General features: G+C 38.5%; 2 protein-coding genes across 3 annotated transcripts in view; one reads left to right on the forward strand and one right to left on the reverse strand.

Moving 5' to 3' along the window:
- LOC124607959 (egl nine homolog 1) overlaps positions 1-2,651 on the forward strand; it is a 63,179-nt gene extending 60,528 nt beyond the window's left edge. The window contains exons 3-5 of the mRNA XM_047139947.1: positions 1,781-1,920; positions 2,027-2,097; positions 2,172-2,651. Coding sequence (XP_046995903.1) covers positions 1,781-1,920; positions 2,027-2,097; positions 2,172-2,203 — 243 coding nt within the window. The 3' untranslated portion in view covers positions 2,204-2,651. The remainder of the gene's footprint in view (positions 1-1,780; positions 1,921-2,026; positions 2,098-2,171) is intronic.
- Positions 2,568-24,791, reverse strand: part of LOC124607933 (DNA polymerase epsilon subunit 2) — a 133,785-nt gene continuing 111,561 nt past the window's right edge. For both annotated transcript variants that reach the window (XM_047139946.1, XM_047139945.1), the window contains exons 6-10: positions 4,558-4,699; positions 4,215-4,450; positions 3,760-3,943; positions 3,491-3,667; positions 2,568-2,750 (exon numbers count right to left, since the gene is read on the reverse strand). In XM_047139946.1, coding sequence (XP_046995902.1) covers positions 2,664-2,750; positions 3,491-3,667; positions 3,760-3,943; positions 4,215-4,450; positions 4,558-4,699 — 826 coding nt within the window. In that variant the 3' untranslated portion in view covers positions 2,568-2,663. The remainder of the gene's footprint in view (positions 2,751-3,490; positions 3,668-3,759; positions 3,944-4,214; positions 4,451-4,557; positions 4,700-24,791) is intronic.

A 24,791-nucleotide genomic window follows, 5' to 3' on the forward strand; every position in this document is an offset into this window, starting at 1 on the left:
TTACAATTTAAAATCTGGTTCCTAAATCTGTCTTACCATTATATAATCTATCTGTAACCTTCTAGTATCTCCAGGATTCTTCCATGTATTCAACCTTCTTTCATGATTCTTGAATCAAGTATTAGCTATGATTAAGTTATGCTCTGTGCAAAATTCTACCAGGCGGCTTCCTCTTTCATTTCTTGGCCCCAATCCATATTCACCTACTACGTTTCCTTCTCTTCCTTTTCCTAGTGTCGAATTCCAGTCACCCATGACTATTAAATTTTCATCTCCCTTCACTATCTGAATAGTTTCTTTTATCTCATCATACATTTCATCAATTTCTTCATTATCTGCAGAGCTAGTTGGCATATAAACCTGTACTACTGTAGTAGGCGTGGGCTTCATGTCAATCTTGGCCACAATAATGCGTTCACTATGCTGTTTGTAGTAGCTTACCCGTACTCCTATTTTTTTATTCATTATTAAACCTACTCCTGCATTACCCCTATTTGATTTTGTATTTATAACCCTGTATTCACCTGACCAGAAGTCTTGTTCCTCCTGCCACCGAACTTCACTAATTCCCACTATATCTAACTTTAACCTATCCATTTCCCTTTTTAAATTTTGTAACCTACCTGCCCAATTAAGGGATCTGACATTCCACGCTCCGATCCGTAGAACGCCAGTTTTCTTTCTCCTGATAATGACGTCCTCTTGAGTAGTCTCCGCCCGGAGATCTGAATGGGGGACTATATTACCTCCGGAATATTTTACCCAAGAGGACGCCATCATTATCGTTGAGGCACGCAAGCCTCCCCACCAACGGCAAGGTCCATGGTTCATTGGGGGGGGGGGGGGGGGGGGGGGGAGGGAGGGAGGGGTATTAAATATTATAAATATTAGTGATAGATAATGTCTAAGACTTTGACATTCACAGGCAAAAGTCAGTGCAGATTTGAGTCAAAGATCGGAAATATCATTTAATCTTCGTACACCAATGAATAGTACACATAACACACCTGCAACACAATGAAAGAGCTTCTATCCGCCTAGTCAAATCTTGAGTATAGATATGTTACTTTCACCCACCTGCTTGTTCCCTAATTACTGATGCCTCTATACTTGATTCCTCCTAATAACTTTGTTTTTCATTTGAGTTTTTAATGAATTGGGCAATAATTTAAATATGTGATATCACTTTGTGTTACTGTGTCCTGCTGAAAATAATGTCTTTTTCTCCATTTCTTCCATAAAAATACATTATATATAAGTACACATAGTGAGAGAATAATCGTCAATGTTGAAAGTAATCTTTCATTATAACTAATTTTTTTCCCTTTTTGGCATACGAAAAACCATTTGGTATTGAATACAAGTATTTCTGTTGTAGTATCATCCTCCACGCTGAAATGGAAAGTCCCTAATTCTGTTGTTAATTATTGGCTTAAAAAGATTTATGTTTACAGTTAAGATAATCAGTATATTCGTGGTCTTATTTTGACATTCATTATTAGTCGACCACAATATTACTGCACCTGGGAGCAAAGGCACTTTGATCAACGTAGCATGAGTTTTTAATTGTTACTTTATGAGGACATGCTGAACAACTTGATAGTATGTGCACATCTGTCTTGAAATCATTCACAGTGCAATGTGGTGGTGTTAATTACTGTAATGTCATGGGAGGCCAAATGCAATAATATTGTGGTTGGGTAGTAACAATTTATAATGCTTAAAGACTCTTCCTATTTAACACATAAGTAGGAAACACTCATAATTTACCGCTTCATAGGAAAACGGAGGCCTTTTACGAATCTTCCCTTTTGGATGGCAAGACAAAGTAGCAGATATAGAACCACTGTTTGACAGAATTCTTTTTTTCTGGTCTGATAGGCGTAACCCTCACGAAGTTCAGCCAGCATACAAGACAAGGTAAAATTAGCATTGATTTATTCTTGTTATTGCCATGGTGCCTGTTTAAGTTCATCTCTTGTGACAAGAAGTTGTCCATTTAGACCAAGGTACTTTACCTTTTCAGATATGCTATTACACTGTGGTATTTTGATGCAAATGAAAGAGAAGAAGCCTGCAGAAGATATCAAAAAGAAAGTAAGTTAAGCTCTTTATTTCATTGGTTTTCGGTAAAAATTTGCAGTTATTAACATTTTCATTCTGTTTGACAGGAGACCATAGTCGACAGGTCACAAGCAACTGATGCTAAGAGGTTGTGAGTCAGAATCCAACAAATCAGTATGCTTCATAAATTTTATCTTTTGATGTGAAGGATGTATAAAAGCAAGTATTGTTGCATGTGAGAGTGTACTCAGTACCTCTGCTCATTTTTATGTGCAGAAGGTTTATCTACTAAAAAACAATTAGAATTGTTCACAGTGGTGCAGTGCTGCCTGGAAGTCATTGAGTGGAGTCTTCTTTTATTGTTGTTAAAATTGTAACAGTACTTGTAACATACTACGTATCACAATCAACGAAGTGATATTTTTCAATACCAAATACCTGTGTAAATTATTTAGAAATTCTTGAAATCAAAATATTAGTGTTTTGTAAAGAAAAAGGTCACCTTTTAAAATTATGTAAATATATTTACAGCTTTATGACATTTATGTATGATAAATATTGTAATTATATGTAATATACAAACAATACAATAACTATTATCAGTCATTTGGAATTTGACTGTCTTCTATTTGGCGTGAAGCTGGCAGGTACACTTTAAAAGAATAATTGCTTCTTGGGAAAGAACTCTGAAATCACAATGTAGGAAAGAACATCAACACTTCATACATCTCATTATGAACTGTACTTCTTAATGAAACAGATATGAGATATTTACAATTAGTAGCCTTAGGTATTACTTGAGACTTTCCTTCTAGGTGTACAGCAGTAAGTCAAGTAGTCTACCCTTATAGGAAGTTCCAAGATGTCAATTGTAAAGTATACTAGAGTAATTACTCTCATTACAAAAATAGACAGTTGTAGCATAATTACTTCCAGCAATATTACTCACCTAGAGGAAATACCCTTTCTCACGGGCAATTTTGAGTAGTTTCTTTTTCCATGGGGCAGGATTATTGTTTTTCCCCTAACTCTTGGGTAACACAAAACATAACAAAAATGAAATGATCATACGGCATTATGGCCGGGAGACCCCATGCGGGGTGTTCGGCCGCCGAAATTGCAAGTCCTGTTTAGCTGATGCCACTTCGGCGACTTGTGAGTCAGTGATGATACACCCAGTCATATCGAGGCAGCCACAAATCATACTAATAAGTAAGGATTCATGATTTATCAGCTAATTAACTTTACATTTATTTAATGAATGACTATGAAATAAAGTTAAACTTTTTTGTAAGCACCATCCCTCAGTGCATAGAGAGATGTTATTACTCTTTTTATATGAAAAAAGATCTGTTCTCTGCACGAACATCTTCAGGGAAGGGGGTGAGGGTATATAACTTGCTTCATAAATTAATTTTATACTTACTGGGTTTATCACTTGGCATCCAGAGTAGGATGTGGTGAATGCGTTGAATTGATCAGCAGTTACGATTAGATCAGGTAATGGATAAAGCTGCATCCCATAATCAAATCCCCAATAAACAGGGCATACAGCCAGTGGCAGTGGTGCTAGGTGTGCTTGGCTTATTATTGTCTTTGCAAACTACGAACAAGGAAAAAATTATTATTAGTGACAAGTATAAGAGAATTGTAATACCGGTAATACAAATGTCTCTGTCAATACTTGGAACTCACATGCTGTGGTATATCACCAGAGGTAGGAAAATAAATAGTATTCCGACACATTTTAGTCACCAGATCTTCCCGTATTACTACTATTTCTTGGGTGCAGTACTGTATTCGGCAAGGACTTGTGCTGAAGATAGCTGAAGGAAGTTTCTTTTTCAGCTCTTCTGTGACAAAAGTTGGCAATGGTGGTCTGTCCAGGAAAAAAAAAAATATCTCTATGAATATGGGATGCATTTACTCACATAAGTCTACATACACGAAACAGGTGCTCAGTGACGTATCACAAAAATTGTAAAATCTCAGCAACAATGATGATGTATCCCCTTCAATAACTTTAAACCTACTAATCTTCTATAAACCAGAATTTTATGCAGTTATTACAGATTAATAACAGCATGAAATTCTGTCTCATAAACTAGACTACTGACACTGAAAGCAAAGTGGCTTTCATCTGAACGTACCTGGGAAGAATGCTAGCAAAAGCAGGATCAACAGGGCCAGGAATGAATATGAATTTGCTATTTGCTGTTAATTTAGGAAACTGAACAATCAAATCCCCTAGAATTTTAAATTTTTCCTTAAGGAGATAAGCATGTGCACTGCCATGCTGTGATGAGAGGAAATTGCCCATCAGCACAAATGCCACTGGTGGACATTCTGAGTAGCCCTGAAATAATGTTGAAAGCTTTTCTAATACCTGAAAAACAAAATTGGCATTCTTGAGTGACAAACCATGCAAGTGTGTTTTCAGCTTTTTAGTAATACAACTGCAGCAGACATTGTTAGGTGTGAAATCCTCAGTACCTTAACATTGTCTAGCCAAACATCAGCAATAAATACAATGGTAGCATCCTCATTTTCCTCTTCTATTTTAAGCAGCTTCTTTGACAGCTTCAGACTTTTGCTGGAAGGACCTCCAAATGTGTTCATGTTTCCAAAATAATCTCTGTTTGACAAAGAATAAGTAGGTCACTGGAGAACTGAAAACTGTAAAGAACTATGGCACAAATACTTTTTTTTAATCCAGAGCAAATTGATGTAAGTATAATTTACACAACATTCACTCAAAAATAAAACTTGTTGCTGTTAATGACATGCAAAAGGTAGAAGATACAAAAATTTTATCTCCAGTCTCATTAACTCTTCAACACTTGATGACAGCCACAGAGGGTGTAACTGTCAGCATGAGAGAGCCCCACTGTATATGGAAATAATGCCAGCAAATGAACACACATGAGCTTACATTACTTTTTGCCTGAAATATATAATTTTATGTAAGAAAAGGTAAGTGCCTTTTACTACATCTCTGGTCTGAAAAAGAAATAATTTTCTTTCTGTATTATGCATTTTCGGGAGGGGGGGTGTAGATTAGAAGAAAGGAACTGCTGTAATTTCGATTGGTTGGTTTACATTACACTACATGAATGCGTGGCATCTGTTCTTTCGGATATGTCTGACAGAATACACAATATACGGAATCTGAAGCTGTGATATATCATGTGTAAATTGAAGGTGGAGGTGGGGAGAAAGGAAATGACAAGGATTACAGATGTCAGCTGCATTAACATTATGCGGAATCATCAGTGGCGACGATCGAAAATGTGTACCGGACTGGGATTCGTACATGGGATCCCCTGCTTACTGGGCAGGTGCATTAACCATTGCACCTCCAAGACAGAGCATTATTACAACCGTGCAGATTATTCGGCACATCTCACAGCCGATCCACATTTCCACTGAACGCCACCTGTTCATTTGAGTGCATCGTGTTGAAAAGAGCAGACACCAAACATTCATGTAATAATTCGCCTAGATGGGCACTGGTTCCGTATTCCTCAATGTGGATGCACAAGTACATCCGACCTGCTGTGGGAATCTGAGCAAGCATGGAAGAAATGGACAGGGTCTGCGGATAGGTGGTACTTGGTGGGAATATGCATTCTGACATCAGTAATTCCTTTCCTTTCCTTTCTCCACACCTCCAGCTTCAATTTACATTCAAATCACACTACATGGAAAACAAAACAACTTGTAGGAAAGGTCACATATTAACACTTAGGTTTTATCTGGTGATTAAGTACTCCATAAAGAAAGGTATGAAAGCAAAGGACATTCACACCGATTTCCAGAATACACTGGGGGACTCTGCTGCTCCTTCATATTCAACTGTTGCCAAGTGGACAAATGAATTTAAATTTCGTCAGGAGAGCTTAGATGATGATCTGTGCAGTGTCACTACTCCAGAAATCATTGCAAAAGAGTGCACAAAATGGTCAAGGAGGATCGCCGATTGAAACTGCGTGAAATTGCTCGTGCTTGCCAGATGTTGTCTGAAAGGGTATATCACATTTCAACTGCAGAATTAGAAATGAGAAAATTACCTGCAAGATGGGTGCCGCGACTCTTTGACACTGGATCAAAAATGCATGAGAATGTACATATAGGAATAATATTTGACCCATTATAGGATAAATAAAGAAGATATTTTGCGCCGGTTTGTGACCACAGATGAAACTTGGGTGCGCTACTATACCCCAGAGAGAAAACAACAGTCAAAACAGTGGAAACAAGCTAATTCTCTGCCACCAAAGAAAGCACAGACAATTCCTTTGGTGGGAAATGTCATGGCATCAGTGTTGTGGGATATGAAGGGGAATCTGTTAGTAGTTTTATCTCCCCACTGGGCAAACAATTACTGGAGAATACTAAGTTAACCCCCTGGACAAATTGCAACTAAAGATATGCGAAAAAAGGCCAGGTTTAGCAAGGAAGAAAGTCATCTTCCATCAAGACCATGCACGCCCGCACACATGGCGTCGCCATGGCAAAATTACACGAACTAAAGTGTGAATTGTTGCCACACCCGCATTATTCACCTGATATGGCTCCATCAGACTTCCAGCTCTTCCCAAAACCGTTATTTTTTTTTTTTTTTGGTGGACGAAGATTTACTTCAAACGAAGAATTGATTACCGGAGCTGACAACTATTATGCAGGCCCGGAGGAAATTCAGTTTTGAAATGGGATCAAGGCACTGGAACATCATTGCACCAAGTGTGTTAATCTACAAGGAGACTATATTGAAAAATAAAAAAAGTTTCAGTGATTTAAGTACTTTTTTCCTGTTCCATTCTGAGAACTTTTCAAACCAACCACGTATTTGATTATTCTTTTCATGTACCCACAAATTGTTACCCCCATGTATTAATGTTTCAATGAGTTGACTGATTTCAATTGTGACTCAGCGGTACCGTAATCTTAGGTTACTATGTGTTTTGCAGTTTGAAAATACACTATTTTTTTAATATTTAAGACAAGCTGACAATCTTTGCACTTTTTGAGAGGTATTTCAATGAGGTTCTGTTATGGTAGTCATTTTAGGTTTCTCACAATGCCCTTTTGTGCAAAAGTGTTTCACTCAGCATCTTACTAGCAATAGCCTACGATCTGTTTTATGACTATTGTGCACTTTATCTTTACAAACTTCTTTACAGAAAAGATCATTGAAGGATCCTCCTCTGAAGAACTGTTCCTCTAATGTTTGGTCAACTATTCTTCTAAACTTAGCCAAAATTTCTCTGCATGGTCCTGCCCAGAACTAAATGTTTCCTATTTGACATGAGAGACAGTTCCATCTGTATCTAGCTTACTGAACACGCACATCTTCATTTGTTTTACTTGCCCTTTACATTGTTGCTAAGAGTGCCTCACACTGAGAGTAATTCCAATCAGGACAACATCAATTTGTTGCCATCAGATTTATTTCCATTCTGAAATCTTGTTTCCATTTAAATTAGATCATCGCCATCTTTCAGTGTTTCTACAAACTGTATTGAAATAAAATGTAGTGACTGCTATACTAAGTCATACCATGCTAGTTAATGTACATCAACTACTTCCAATTTTGCCTATGGTGGTATGTATGGTGGTCAGGAATGGTCTGAAAAGGGTGTTGCTGAGGAGGGTGAGCTGAGGAACAATCGTTAGGAAAAAAATTGATACATTGTGCCTTTCAGAGTTATTTGACACTGAAGTTAGATTTTCAGAATGTTTCTCACTACTGTGTGTGTGTGTGTGTGTGTGTGTGTGTGTGTGTGTGTGTGTGTGTTTCATGAATTCAAACCATGTGTTGTTCCCGAGAGGCTAAAAGATTCTAACCGGGATTCAATCCCATGACCTTTTTGTTTCCAGGCACTGCTTCACCACTAGACCACAAAGTGTAAATTTCCAATTTTGGAGCAAACTGACATGTCATTGATTAAAATACCCAAATTAAAAGCCTATGCAGTTGTTTCTGTTGCCCTCTTTGGCTATGGTAATCACCCCTGTGCATCCTTTCCAGAAGTTTGTAAAATTGGAATAAATGAGGTCGTTCACTGGTGTTAATTTTGCTATCCATTTGATCAACAAACAGCTACAGAAATATGCTAAAAACACACAGCAGGAAATCAAAAGTGTTTCTTATTCTATATCTGAAAGCTTTGTGTTTATCCTGCCTAATAACCAAGCACAATATAAAATTCTTCCTGGCTAGCATATGTTTAGAAAGAAAACGGATTTCCTAAAATGTCAGTGTAGCCACACCACAAAAACTGGTACATTTTGTAAGAGGGTTTAGATCAAGTTATATAGGTTTCATACAATGACTCTGTAGTTTACAAAGTTGTTTTATTACATATTCCAGTTTCAGGCCACTCAACTGTATCAATACTAGTTTAATCTTATTACAATGACATTATAACAAATATGAAAACCTCGTAACTTCATTTTGTTAAATTTTGCATGTCAAGCAAAAAAGGTTGCTTAAAAAGAGGTACACAAAGTTGCTACATATGTGAGTATATTGTACAAGCCTAGTTATTGACCGATTACAGAAATCCATGCACTTTCAAATCTCTCTTTGATTACGTAGTTACTGGAATTAAGAGATTTCGCAGACAGATGGAGTTATGAGGTTCTCGTTGCCTACCATCATAAGATGTTTTGAATATGATATGTAGTAACTCATCAACTTAACAGGTACAAGATATTGTGAGCACCTCTCTGGACCTGTTCAGTTAAAAAGTTACGATGTAATATACACTGAAACACCAAATAGACATGTTTATTCAAATGCAGAGAGATGTAAACAGGCAGAATATGGCACTGTGGTTGACAACACCTATATAAGACGACAAGTGTCTGGTGCAGTTAGACCTGTTACTGCTGCTACAATGGGAGGTTATCAACATTTAAGTGAGTTTGAACGTGGTGGTGTAGTCTATGCACGAGCAATGGGACACAGCATCTCCAAGGTAGCGATAAAGTGTGGATTTTCCCGTACTACCATTTCACGAGCATGCTGTTAATATCAGAAATCCGGTAAAACATTAAATCTCCGACATCGCTGAGGCCAGAAAAAGATCTTGCAAGAAAGGGACCAACAACGACAGAAGAGAATCATTCAACGTGACAAAAGTGCAACCCTTCCGCAGATTGCTGCCGATATCAATGCATTTCATGAGCGTACCGTTAATATCAGGAATTCGGTAAAACATCAAATCTCTGGGGCCAGAAAAAGATCCTGAAAGAAAGGGATCAACAACGATTGAAGAGAATTATTCAACGTGACAGAAGTGCAACCCTTCCATTAATTGCTGCAGATTTAAATGCTGGGCCATCAACAAGTGTCAGCATGGGAACCAGTCAACAAAACGTCATCAATATGAGCTTTTGGAACTGAAGGCCCACTCGTGTACCCTTGATGATTGCACGATACAAAGCTATACGCCTCGCCTGGCCCCGTCAACACTGACATTGGACTACTGATGACTGGAAACATGTTGCTTGATCAGACAAGTCTGATTTCAAATTGTATCAAGCGGATGGATGTGGACGTGTACGGGTATGGAGACAACCTCATGAATCCATGGACCCTGGATGTCAGCAGGGGACTGACTATTCAAGATGGTGGAGGCTCTGTGATGGTGTGGGGCATGTGTAGTGGAGTGACATGCGATGCCTGATACGTCTATATACGACTCTGACAGGTGACACATACGTAAGCATCTGTCTGATCACCTGCGTCCATTCATGTCCATTGTGCATTTCAATGGACTGTAACAATTCCAGCAGAGCAGCTCCAGAAACACACTTCTGAGTTTAAACCGTCCTGCTGGCCACCAAACTCCCCAGACATGAACATTATGGAGCATATCAGGGATGTTGCAGTGTGCTGTTCTAAATAGATCTCCATCCCCTTGTACTCTTGTGGCTTTATGGACAGCCCTGCAGGATTCATGGTGTCAGTTCCCTCCAGCACTACTTCAGACATTAGTCGAGTCCATGCGATGTTGTGTTGTGGCACTTCTGCATGCTTGCAGTGCCCCTACACAACATTAGGCTGGTGTACCAGTTTCTTTGGTTCTTCAGTGTATATACAATTATCTGATGACAACATGGTAGTAAATCCAAGCCCAGAAATGATTCCATTGAGTGACCTGACACTGAAATATATAATAGAAGATTTAAAATACAGTCGCTGAATTTACCTAAGGCAGTACGTCTAGTCGGTTTAAGTTTACCCTATCAGAGTAGTGCGGAGTGGCTCACCACAAACTACTAGGGTGATCCACATTTCATCATGGTTATAATGGAGGTGACCAACATCTGATCACAATTTTAAGGGTGATATCGTAGCAATAAATTTCAGCTGCATGACTGCATAATATTTTCTTGGAATGGATGACAATGGAGATATAAATACAGAAACACTTGTACATTTTGCTTACTTTTACTATATTATGTCATATGGTACCAAATTTTGAGTAACTCCACAAACAAACAAATATGTCATATATAATATAATAATAATAATAATTATAATTATTATTATTATTATTATTATTATTATTATTATTATTATTATTATTATTATTTATGTTTCAGCTTTTGATTTAGTTTTTCTCTTTATCACTTGAAAGGGAGTAGTGCTTCCATTGAGTTCCAAGTTTTGAATTTGACTTACTTAGAAAGTGGAGATAAAGTATTATTCTGCTTGCAGAGTATGGTGGAAGGAAATGAGGTAAAACAAGTTTTACTTTTCTTCAATAATTGTTTCTACATCTACATCCACACTCTGCAAACCACCATGAGATGCAAGGCAGAGGGTATATCCCGTTGTCCCAGTTACTAGGGTTTCTTCCTGTTCCATTCATGTGTGAAGCATGAAAAAGAATAAAGGTCTGGAAGTCTCTGTGCAGGCAGCAATTATTCTAATCTTACCATCAACAATCCCTATGTCAGCGATATGTAGGGGCCTGTAGTATATTCCCACAGTAATCATTTAAAGTTGGTTCTTGAAACTTTGTTAATGGTCTTTCTCGGGATAGTTTACCTCTTACCTTCAAGGGTCTTCCAGTTCAGTCCCTTCAGTACTCCCACAGATTAAACAATCCTGTGGTCATTCGTGCTGTCCTTCTGTGTATACATTCAATATCCCCTGTTAGTCCTATGTGGTACAGGCCCACACACTTGAGCAATATTCTACAATCAGTCGCACAAGTGATTTGTAAGCAATCTCCTTCGCAGATTGATTGCACTTCCCCATATTTCTACCAATAAACCAAAGTCTACCACCTGCTTTAGCCATGATTGAACTGATGTCATCATTCCATTTCATATCCCTACAAAGTGTCACATCCAGGTATTTGTATGAATGGTTAATTCCAACTGTGACTCATTGATCTTTAAGTCATAGGATACCACATTTTTTTCGTTTTGCGAAATGCAAAATTTTACATTTCTGAACATTTAGAGCATGTTACCAATCTCTGCACCACTTTGAAATCTTATCAAGATTTGTCTGAATATTTATGCAGCTTCTCTCAGGTAGTACTTCATTATAGATAACTGCATCCTCTACCACAATCCTGATTTTAATATTAATATTGTGTGCAAGATCATTAATATGCAATATGAACAGCAAGAGTACTCAACACATTTCCCTGGAGCACACCCAAGGTTACTTCTATATCTGATATCTAAATGATCCATAAAACTGAAAGCAGCATATGTAAATTCCTCCAAGTTTTTGCAACTTATATATTAACACTTCATTAACTCAATATACATCTATCATGATGAGCTTGTTTCAACATTTTTGCCTTTACAAGTTGTGGTTGAAAATTTTTCATAAAAATGTATGATAAAATTATGTTGCTTGTTTATGTCTCAGCTTTTATTATGTATCTCACATATTGCATCCTGGAGCATCTTTTTGACTGTCTCACGGGGTTACTGGTCATGCTTATAGCATGTGCACTGCCATGCTGTGATGAGAGGAAATTGCCCATCAGCACAAATGCCACTGGTGGACATTCTGAGTAGCCCTGAAATAATGTTGAAAGCTTTTCTAATACCTGAAAAACAAAATTGGCATTCTTGAGTGACAAACCATGCAAGTGTGTTTTCAGCTTTTTAGTAATACAACTGCAGCAGACATTGTTAGGTGTGAAATCCTCAGTACCTTAACATTGTCTAGCCAAACATCAGCAATAAATACAATGGTAGCATCCTCATTTTCCATTTATACGGCACTTTTGTTGGACACACATGTTGGACAGTTTTCTCCAGCGATACTTATAACTTTACAATGAATTTTATTTGTGGGAAAATCAGCAATAATAAATACATTCAAATAGAGAATAACTATATTTCTTTTTCTTTTTCCTACAAAGATATTTGTGTTGGGTACTCTACTGTCTTGTGTGTCAGGAAGTGTTGAAAATTTATTGTTTTCCTTTTCTTTTAGGGTGTAAATAAAGTTTTATAGATATTTTTTACACTTTAGTTCTGTTTGTTCATTTAAAATTTCATTTGGGTGTGCGTTTGTGTGGGTGTAAATTTCCAGTTCTTCCATGATGTACGAGAACATTCTTTGGGTACCCTACGTAGAATTTTTACTGTATTTTCTATTTTTTTTTTTTTTTTTTTTTTACTTTATGTTTTTGGTTTCACTTCAAGACAAATAAAAGAGAACAGAATACTCAACACAAATATCTTTGTGCAAGAAACAAAAAGTTATAGTTATACTATCTTTGGAATGTATTTATTATTGCTGATTTTCAGCAAATAGAATTCATTATAAACATGTAGGCATCACTGGAGAAAAATGTCAAACATACATCTGTGTTACATAAATGCTATTACACTCCTGGAAATGGAAAAAAGAACACATTGACACCGGTGTGTCAGACCCACCATACTTGCTCCGGACACTGCGAGAGGGCTGTACAAGCAATGATCACACGCACGGCACAGCGGACACACCAGGAACCGCGGTGTTGGCCGTCGAATGGCGCTAGCTGCGCAGCATTTGTGCACCGCCGCCGTCAGTGTCAGCCAGTTTGCCGTGGCATACGGAGCTCCATCGCAGTCTTTAACACTGGTAGCATGCCGCGACAGCGTGGACGTGAACCGTATGTGCAGTTGACGGACTTTGAGCGAGGGCGTATAGTGGGCATGCGGGAGGCCGGGTGGACGTACCGCCGAATTGCTCAACACGTGGGGCGTGAGGTCTCCACAGTACATCGATGTTGTCGCCAGTGGTCGGCAGAAGGTGCACGTGCCCGTCGACCTGGGACCGGACCGCAGCGACGCACGGATGCACGCCAAGACCGTAGGATCCTACGCAGTGCCGTAGGGGACCGCACCGCCACTTCCCAGCAAATTAGGGACACTGTTGCTCCTGGGGTATCGGCGAGGACCATTCGCAACCGTCTCCATGAAGCTGGGCTACGGTCCCGCACACCGTTAGGCCGTCTTCCGCTCACGCCCCAACATCGTGCAGCCCGCCTCCAGTGGTGTCGCGACAGGCGTGAATGGAGGGACGAATGGAGACGTGTCGTCTTCAGCGATGAGAGTCGCTTCTGCCTTGGTGCCAATGATGGTCGTATGCGTGTTTGGCGCTGTGCAGGTGAGCGCCACAATCAGGACTGCATACGACCGAGGCACACAGGGCCAACACCCGGCATCATGGTGTGGGGAGCGATCTCCTACACTGGCCGTACACCACTGGTGATCGTCGAGGGGACACTGAATAGTGCACGGTACATCCAAACCGTCATCGAACCCATCGTTCTACCATTCCTAGAACGGCAAGGGAACTTGCTGTTCCAACAGGACAATGCACGTCCGCATGTATCCCGTGCCACCCAACGTGCTCTAGAAGGTGTAAGTCAACTACCCTGGCCAGCAAGATCTCCGGATCTGTCCCCCATTGAGCATGTTTGGGACTGGATGAAGCATCGCCTCACGCGGTCTGCACGTCCAGCACGAACGCTGGTCCAACTGAGGCGCCAGGTGGAAATGGCATGGCAAGCCGTTCCACAGGACTACATCCAGCATCTCTACGATCGTCTCCATGGGAGAATAGCAGCCTGCATTGCTGCGAAAGGTGGATATACACTGTACTAGTGCCGACATTGTGCATGCTCTGTTGCCTGTGTCTATGTGCCTGTCGTTCTGTCAGTGTGATCATGTGATGTATCTGACCCCAGGAATGTGTCAATAAAGTTTCCCCTTCCTGGGACAATGAATTCACGGTGTTCTTATTTCAATTTCCAGGAGTGTATAAATGTGACCGATAGTACCCAGAGACAATCAGTCAAAATTATCAAGTGTAGATTACAACCCACTATGTATCACTCATGTAGGAAATGCCAAGACAAGATAAGCCTAATTACAGCAGGAACATATGCACTCTTCGAGTGCACAACATGTGAATGTATCTGGCAGAAGCCCTAATAATGGTACAATGGGAAGTACTCTCTGCCAATCACTTCACAGTGGTTTGCACAGTACAGATATAGATACCTCATATATTTATCAGTTATTACCAACATGGTGGTTAGGAGAGAGAGAGAACGCTTGAATATAAAAGCGAAAGTTTCTACAGTTAGAGCCAGCTAACATAAAAGTTTTCTGGCTCTGACGTTTCTTTTGGAATTAGGGTGAAATATAAGAGAAGCAACTGTCTTCACCTTCAGAACTTTATTTGATACTGATAGCAACCATACGCAGATTGCACAATAGACAGGAGAAGAAGAAATTTGATAGTTTCTTTTTATGAGTTATACCCTTAACTACCATCATAGCATTGTTTGCCTAGTCAACAAAACTTTCTGATTAACACCTACCAGATCATCATATTCGCTTACTGCAACATCATATTCGCTTATTGCAACATTCTTGCAAGACAGTTTCACTACCCTCAAAATTCTTGAAATAGCGAGGTATATTATTTGCCGAACACTTTGAATTTCTGCTATTGAAGTTCCTTTAACACAATCATCACTTCCTTTACTGAGCAAGAGGCAGCTCTGATAGAATGCATTGTGACAATCTATTTGAATGAATGTTATTCATACAAGACTGCCACGAAATGGTCAACATGGTACCACTAATGCATCACCAGTAATCAGAAGCATACTAAAATTATCTTCTCTGTGGTAAGAACACAACAAAGTTGCAAAGAATAAGCAGTGGAAGATATTTTTAACTTTCTCTTGTATTTCGCTTGTCTTGAAAGCCCTTACACGTTACACTCATCCCTCTCCATGTGGGTGGAATATGAACAACTATACACTTATCTTGACACACCATGAAGGTGTTTATCACTCATTTTCATACCAAATACTTGAAACAGAGGACAAGGACCAAGACACAATCTTGTTACTTTCAAGATTCACTTGCTCAGCATTTTCTGACTGACACATGAAAGCTGACTTCAGGCATGTTGTACATGCCTGATTGCAGCAAAGTACCAAATTGTATTATTCTTCAAACTAAGTCTGCACCACAATACACTAATGGCAGAGTGTATCATCCAGCTTTGATCTCACTGGAAGTGGCTGAAAATGTTCTCAAAGTTCTCCCAAAATGTGAATACTGAAATTTAACATATCAATGAAACGATTATCAGCATTAAGAGAACCAAGAAAATTCAATCAGCAGACAAGAGCAGTTCTAAGGTTATAAGATCATCCAAGGGCCAATAAATGTTATGATGTTGTCTACAAACAGGTAGGAAAATTGGTTGGCAGACAGGCTGCACAAAGAAGCTTTGGATCATGAGCAGTTTTACCAACACAGCTATATGAGCTTTTAAAGTACTTACTTATAACAGAGTTACCACACTTACGCATTCAATATCTTCAGAACAATGTTCTGAACACATATTACAGTAATTTTTTATGTGCTACTCTTTAAGTGACTCCTTGGTACCAATTTGTAAAGCCAGCTGTAAATTTCCCTGAACTACACTCGCAACATCATGCCAACTTACTTCCTATTCAATGAAAAATACTTTCGAAAAGCCTATTGGTCAGCAATGGACATTATTCACCAGTTACGAAATTTATACATGAAACATTTCGAATAAACATATCTGTATCAATGTGCAACAACATATTTGTTATATGGTCCTAAATAATAGAACCAAATCTTTTTAGTGCATCATGTCTTATTGGTCTAAAATACGGGGGTGGTTTGGAAAGTTCTCAGAATGGAATAGAAAAAAGTACTTACATCACTGAAACTTTTTTTATTTTTCAATGTAGTCTTCTTGTAGATTGACGTTCTAGTACCTTGATCCTATCTCGAAAATGAGTTTCCACCAGGTCTGCAAAATAGTTATCAACTCTGGCTATCAGTTCTTCATTTGAAGTAAATCTTTGTCCACCAAGAAAAATTTCCAGTTTTGGAAAGAGGTGGAAGTGTGACGGAGTCATATCAGGTGAATAAGGCGGGTGTGGCAACAATTCATACCTTAGTTCACGTAATTTTGCCATAGTGACGGCACGTGTGCGAGCGCGCATTGTCTTGATGGGTGATGACTTTCTTCCTTGCTGAATCTGGCCTTCTTTCGCATTATTTTTTGTTGCAATTTGTCCACGTTAGCATAGTATTCTCCAGTAATTGTTTGCCCAGTGGGGAGATCATTTACAAATTAGAATCCCCTTCGCATTTCAGAACACTGATGCCATGACTAGACCTTGGACTTTCAGATTCTAAAAATTGTAAATTAGGTACTTAAAATAGGTTCTATCACTTACAAAATAGTTTATAAAAATTAGAAAATAGGTGACCAAAATATGACACTTTATTGTCCAGAAAGATAAATAGATTGACAAAACTCCACATTATATTATTGTCTATGTCCATAATTACAGTCACAGTAAATAACTAACACTTTCTCCAGATTTTCCATTGAGAAACTGCATCTCCTGTCTGTTAATAACATCTTAAATGCCGAGAATGAGCGATACACGCAAACAGATGTCACCGGAGCATATTTAAACGATGACATTAGGTGTGCACCCTCATGTTCTGTTGATTTACCTAATAAGATGTCAGCCACTGTGCAGAGGGTGGTCAGTCCTGGGTGTTGGAATTGATTGTATGATGATTGTACCAGATGGTAAATTACAGCATCATCTCCAAACAACCTAAGGGAGCTGCTCAGATTATCACTTAGATCATTTATATAAATCAGGAACAGTAGAGGGCCTATGACACTACCTTGTGGAATGCCAGATATCACTTCTGTTCTACGTGATGATTTACCATCTATCACTACAATCTGTTACTTTTCTGAGAGGAAATCACGAATCCAGTCACACAACTGAGACGATACTCCATATGCATGCAATTTGATTAATAGTTGCTTGTGAGGAATGGTATCAACAAATCTAGGAATATGGAATCGATCGGAGATCCCTTGTCGACAGCACTCATTACTTCATGGGAATAAAGAACTAGCTGTGTTGCACAAGAATGATATTTTCTGAATCTGTGTTGGTTATGTATCAATAAGGCATTTTCTTCAAGGTGATTCATATTGTTCGAGTACAGTATATGCTCCAAAATTCTACTGCAAATTGAGGTCAGTGACGTGGGTCTGTAATTCAATGAGTTACTCCTATTTCCTTTCTTGAATATTGGTGTGACCTGTGCTACTTTCCAGTCTTTAGGAACAGACCCTTCGTCAAGTGAACGATTGTATACGACTGCTAAGAAAGGCGCTATTGTGTCTGCATACTCTGAAAGGAACCTGATTGGTATACCATCTGGACCGGAAGACTTGCCTTTCTTAAGTGATTTGAGTTGTCTCACAACACCTAAGATATCTACTTTTATGTCACTCATGCTAACAGCTGTTCTGGTTTCGAATTCTGGAATATTTACTTCGTGTTCTTTCGTGAAGGAATTACATAAAACTGTATTTAGTAACTCCGCTTTAGTGGCACTACCATCGGTAACATTTCCATCGCTATCGCACAGTGACGGTATTGACTGTTTTTTGCCACTGGAGTACTTTACATACGACCAGAATCTCTTTGGGTTTTCTACCATATTTTGAGACAATATTTCATTGTGGAAACTATTAAATGCATCTCACATTGACATCTGCACTAAATTTCGAGCTTCCATGATACTTAGCCAGTCTTGGGGATTTTGCATTCTTCTGGATTTGGCATGCTTTTTCGTTGCTTCTGCAACAGTGTTCTGACGTGTTTTGTGTACCATGGTGGGTCAGTCCCGTCTCTTATTAACTTATGCGGTATGAATCTATCTATTGCTGTTGATATTGTATCTTTGAATTTGAACCATATCTGGTCTACACTTACATAATTAGCTTGCAAGGAATGGAGACTCTCTCTTAGGAAGGCATCAAGCGAATTTTTATCTGCTGTTTTAAATACATATATTTTGTGTTTATTTTTAGTGGTTTTGGTTGATATCGTTTTGAGCCTTGCTACAATGACTGTGTTCACTAATCCCTGTATCCGTCATGACGCTCTCTATTAGATCAGGATTATTTGATGGCTTCATTAAGAAAGTGAGGAACTGTTTCCTGGTTAGTCTTTTTTAGCTCCTTGCTACTGATCAGATGAGGTACAGAGCGAGTGTCAGGATTTAACCTTCCAACATTCAAAGTAACCACATATTGACCTTGTCTGTCAGTTGTCTCATGGACAGAGAGATCCACATGTATGAATCGCCTATATCTTCCCTTATCCTGCTCAATGTATTTTCATATAAAGTATTTAAACAGCTCTTTCTCAGTGTGGATACTGATGGAATACTTCGGTGACAGTATTTCTCTAGAAAACTTTTGAACTGGCTATTTTCAACTGCATTTAATGGTATGTTTGCTGCAACAATGGCTCGACACAGGTCAAGATGAAGTTCATTTTTGTTTGTCGCTTTTGGTTTAGTCACAAACTTTTGTTTCAAGTTTGATTTATTTTTTAAATTTCCCTGGTTTTAAATTCCAGCAAACAAGCTGACTTAAATGCGACCTCTGTTCAGAACGTACCTAAAACAAAAAGAAATGAGAAATACTTTGTCGAAGAATTTATGTACGAGATCTGCTTGGCAAAATTAATCAACATTAAGGGTTTAGAAACAATATTTTTGCATTCCCATGTCACTGGTCAAAATGAACTTGGGAAAAACAGTGGCATTACTGTTCTCTGAGTGGGCATAGAAGATAAAAGGTTAACATTTTACTTACATCTTTGTTGCACACATTACAGGGAATAACTCTTCCATCTGAAGAGAAATCAGGAAATTCTTGTAACCACTGACGAATCAGAGATGATTTGGTGTTGCCTACTTTCGGCATGCTTCACATTCCACAAATACACTGTCACTGCGAAATATTTCACTACATCCAAGCAGCACGCTGACCGACTGACTGAAGACAGTGCAGGTGTTTTAAACAGGCTGTTCCAACAGGGCATGGAGGCGCCAGAGGCAGATCACAAGGCTCCTCAGTGCCCTGCCGGCCCATTTGACGATACACAGTGAGCAACAACACTCTGCGGAGCAGGGCGGGCTGTGTATGCTGTCTTCGTCTCACTCACGATTGGCGTTTATGTGTGCAAACAAACCGGTTATCATTCAATTACTGTTTTCTAAGTAGATGATAAGACCAGAAGAGTAGTTTTAGTCATACAAATTTTATTTGACTGGATTTTTAAAAATTAGATACTTTCAGGTTCTAACATGAAATTAGGTATTTTTAGGATTTTAAAAAATGAGGTACAATCAGGTTCTAACATGAAATTAGGCATTTTAGGTACTATAAAATGACGATTTTAAATAAAATATTTGTGTAATTCTTAGCTGGGAAGACCACGAGAGAATGTTAGTCATAAAAAATTTTATTTAATTGTATTTTTTAAAATTTAGGTACAGTCAGGTACTAACCTGAAATTAGGTATTTTTAGGTGCTATAAAACTAGCGTTTTCGATCGTAAATTTGTGTAATTCGTTTAAGTAAAACTTTTATTGCCTTTATTTAATGAGGAACAACATAGGTTATTACCTAAAATTCAAGGTCCAGCCATGACCCTTCCTGCCAAAGGAATTGTCTTTGCTTTCTTTGGTGGCGGAGAATCAGCATGTTTCCACTGCTTTGACTGTTGTTTTGTCTCTGGGGTATAGTAGTGCACCCAAATTTCATCTGTGGTCACAAACCGGCGGAAAAAAACCTTGTTTGTTTCTCCTAAAACGGGCCAAACATTGTTCCAGTATGTCCATTCTCATGCTTTTTTGATCCAGTGTCAAGAGTTATGGCACTCAACTTGCAGATAATTTTTTCATTTCTAATTCTTCAATTAAAATGTGATATACCCTTTCAAATGACATCTGGCTAGCACGAGCATCTTTATGCACTTTTAATCGGCGATCCTCCTTGCCCATTTTGTGCACTTTTGCAATGATTTCTGGAGTAGAGACACTACGCGGATCATCATCTAAGCTCTCCCGACCAAATTTAAATTCATTTGTCCACTTGGCAACAGTTGAATATGAAGGAGCAGAGTCCCCTAGCGTATTCTGGAAATCGGCATGAATGTCCTTTGCTTTTGTACCTTTCTTTACAAAGTATTTAATCACTGCTTGAATCTCGATTTTTTCCATCTTCACAAATCACTATGCGAGTAAAACAACAGAGCCACGTCACCACCGCAGCTCTCTTCCAAGAGCACTGACGTGGCACGTGTTTACAGGCAACAGCCCAATGAATATCACATGAACAACTCATTACATTAGTGCTGACCTCTCATGGTGATTCTGAGAACTTTTCACACCACCCTCGTATATCTTGCAATTTCTCACTTCCTTCCATCCTAATAATTGTATAATGTTAACAATTGGACTACAGAAAGAGAACCACCTACTTTTTCACGATGTGCTGTTTAACAGAAGCTCCAATAGTTACAGTTTCTATTGGATAATGGTGAGACTGTAACTTCAGCTCTGTACATCAAACCTTCACCATCCATTCAGAGGGATTTCACACTGAATGCCCTGGTGCACAAGGATTATGGCAAACAGAGAGAAAGCAACACTAAAGAATTACAATGCCTAAAATTGTTTTACAAAGTAATGAGCACTCTGAGCCACAAAAAGAGAGGCAGTGTAGCAAACGACTCTTGCTGTGTTAGAGACAAGAGCAGAAAAAAATAATCAAGGGCTGATATACAAGGATCATTTCAGAAGTTTCGCACCCTGTAAGGTAGAACTGAAGAAAATAATTTATTTTGCAAAATACCTTCTATATAATCTCCATTTTTGCTTATGACAACTTCTCAATGTTTGGCAACTTCCGTATTCTGGAGAGGGCACCTTCATTGTTGAACTGTCTAATTACTCGGGTCACCTCACTGGATGACTCATCAGTTTTATCAAAAAGTTCTCCATTGGAGTTGTTCCTTCGATTTGGGAATTAAATCAAAGTTGGTGTGCTCACATCAGGACTGTATGGTGGGTGGGGAAGTATTTCCTATCCATATTTGTTGAGCATTTCTCTCACTGGTAAGGCAATATGCTGTCTTGCATTATTGTGCAAAAAGAGGACAGCGGCTGCAAGCGTGTCAGGTCTTCTCTTGTAGAAACGACCTGCAGTACGGGCCTGTTACATGGATCCCGTGGGGCACTATTTGCAGCTATGACTCCATTCATGAAATACACCAAGATTATTATCAGTTCAGGCATTGAGAGTTGGAACTTTTCTATGGAGGGAACTGAGACTTCAGTTCCGGCTCGAAATCTCATATCTATATTTCCTCAAGGGCAACAATCCTATTTATAAAATTTTAGAAACTGTGCTCCTTCTGTTTGATAACAATGAAGCAATTCTTCTGTGATTCCTTTGTGCCCTTCTTTCTGCTCTTCACCCATATCCTGTGGAATCCATTTTGCAGCAACTTTTCAGTTATAATTCTTTAAACTGAAGTGACAGATATTTTGGCATCATATGCAATTTCTTCATATTTTTTGGTGAACCTCCCTCAAAATGTCTTTAATAATAAACTGTCTGTTGCAGTTTATGGCCTTCCACTTTTTGCATTGTCCTCAGTGCTTACCCAACCTTCATGGAAACAAGCAGATCACAGTGATACTGTGCTACTATCCACTATACTATCTGCACACACCTCTCTTGATATGTTGTGAATTTCCATTGGGTTCTTTCCATGCAAGGACTTGATTCTGATGTAGGTACTCTGATAACTACATTTGATCAGACCTGACTTGTACAAGTCCAGTATAAACATGATGTCCAATATGGATCATGCCCAAGAACAAAAATGTCAGCTTTTTAAAATAAAAGATAAACTATGCCTCCAAATACTTTGCTTGTACAGCATGTTGGGTGTGGCCAGTTCATTATGACAGCTGAAGAAAGGTGTATAGAGCTTCACCAAAACACCAAACTGAATCTTCAATTAAGTGGTCTTTTCAAAGCAGCAAACTAGAACCACTTAATAAAGTCTTACTAATCATTGTCTCCAACAGAGTTGAGAGTTTTGAGGAAGCAGACAGGCAGAGTATGGAATGCTGCAACCCAGAGAAAATGAACAACCACATATAAAGGAGCACTCAGCATTGGGAATTAACTCCGTTACAAGTAACAGCAAATGGAGATAAACACGCTGTTGTCTAGATTTCAACAGCATTATAATCACATCTGAGACCATTGCTCATAGCACCTGAAAATGAAAACTGTAGCACCCTCTAAATACTTGGTGTGGTGCGACACCCTTTAAATACTTGGTGTGGTGCGACACCACATTCATTCAGAATAGCATGTTACACTTATACTTCTTCCTCTCAAGCTGGTGAAAGCTGTGCATGTAAAAACATTGTTTATGCATATTTGAGCAAAGAACTTTCCACAGTGTGCGCTGTGGTTTGACGATGTATGTACAGATGTGGTGAAAGAAGTGTGAGCACAGAATGTTGTCGAGACACTTTGGCATCGCAGCTTGGCCATGTCTTGGATGGTACAAAGCAAGAAGTGCTGGCGATAATGACAAGGCCCAGAAACAGTTGAATACAGCTTAGCAAAAATATTATTCTTTTCTGAAATTCTGTACAGGAATTATTATATGTAACGATTTATGCAAATTGTGGATTGAAAGCAGACCTGTCCAGCCACATTTGTAAACATTCTAATATATTATAAAATACAGAAGAGTTACTGAAAGACATTTACCTCACTTAATAGCTTGCATAGTTCAGAGCTCTCTTACAGTCCTGAACCTTCTTCAGAATGTGAAGTAGTCTTATGGCAATGCAGAGCAGGTCCACTTAGACCAGCTACAGAACTTGGAAGGGGAAAGCTGATTCCAGCTGAATGCTTAAAAGTGTAAAAAATCTTTTGCTTTTACTGTCAATTTCTTTTGGATAATCTGATGGTGCTACAAAGTCCAACGGCGAACCTGGACATGACTACTATGTTATAGTTTGAAACCTTATCCGTCCTTACTTGGGTTCTGCCAAATTATTCCAATAAATGCTAGGATGATGCCCACTTATAGGCTGTGGTATACTTTTTCTCATCATTTATTACAAATTGTGAAATGAAGTCAATTATCAAGCAGTAGTATAAAATAGCGTGAAATGGGACTAATCCTGGGAAAAAGTTCCAATGTAATTTCTTTCTCTTACTTTCAAAGTACGCTGTTATCCTCATTGTAAAAGAATTCGTTAGTCCAAAAATTTTTATGTTACACTGGCAACATAGTTTAGCCAGTTGTTCATTTCTTCTAAAAATTAGAATCTCTAAAATATCAGTGACAGTAAGCAGTGATTGTGTTTACAGCCTGAAGTCATTTAATTCCTGAACTGCTATCTTTTGGTGAGTGAAGGCATTAAAAAACTAATAGCACTTGTATTAAAATTCATATTTTTTATATATATTTAAGGTTTTTCTGGATGTTAATAACTTGAAAATTGAGTTATTAAGGACACGGTTCGGAAACAATGTCAGGTCATTTCCTGTACCATTTTTGTCCTTAGGAACTCTTATTCTCATGCATACTATATACTTAAACAGCATTTCTTGATGCTTGTATAATTCTGAGGCCTAGATAATATACATCTCTTTAGGTTAGACCTACATGAAACAGTGCTAAGGCATTAAAAAAGGAGGTCATCACCTTGTTGATGAAGACACTATGAAGAAGGCTCCTGATGCTGTTTCTAGAGGAATGACCATAAGAAAAGATGGATAACAGTTCAAAATGTCTAAATCAGTGCTTTTTTGATACATGAACAAAAAATTATGGGTACCAAGGTGAAATAAGTTTTAAGAAGGAGGGCACCCAAACTGTTCTTTCCATAGCTACTGAAGATGAAGCTATTAGATGTTTAGTGAAGTGCTATGAGTGGGGATATCAACTTAGTGCTATTAACTTAAGTTATTTTGTAAAACACTACCTTGAAAAAGACGGCAGAATTGTAAAATGTTTTAAAAACCAGGCAGAAGGAAAAACTGTCACAATGGATGTGCCAAATTTATTAAGCGAAGTTGGGGAGGCGTTTCACTAAAAACTGTGAATATTACTTTTTTAAGCTCAGATAAATATGTTAATGGCAGCTCATCAGGTGCAATAATTAATTAGGATGAGACAGCTCTTTGAGATTATATTGGTCAATGTGAACTAATTTTAAAGAAACACTGTTAGTACATAGAACAAATA

The sequence above is a fragment of the Schistocerca americana genome, chromosome 1 (genome assembly GCF_021461395.2).
Source record: "Schistocerca americana isolate TAMUIC-IGC-003095 chromosome 1, iqSchAmer2.1, whole genome shotgun sequence".
NCBI classification, from domain to species: Eukaryota; Metazoa; Arthropoda; class Insecta; order Orthoptera; family Acrididae; genus Schistocerca; species Schistocerca americana.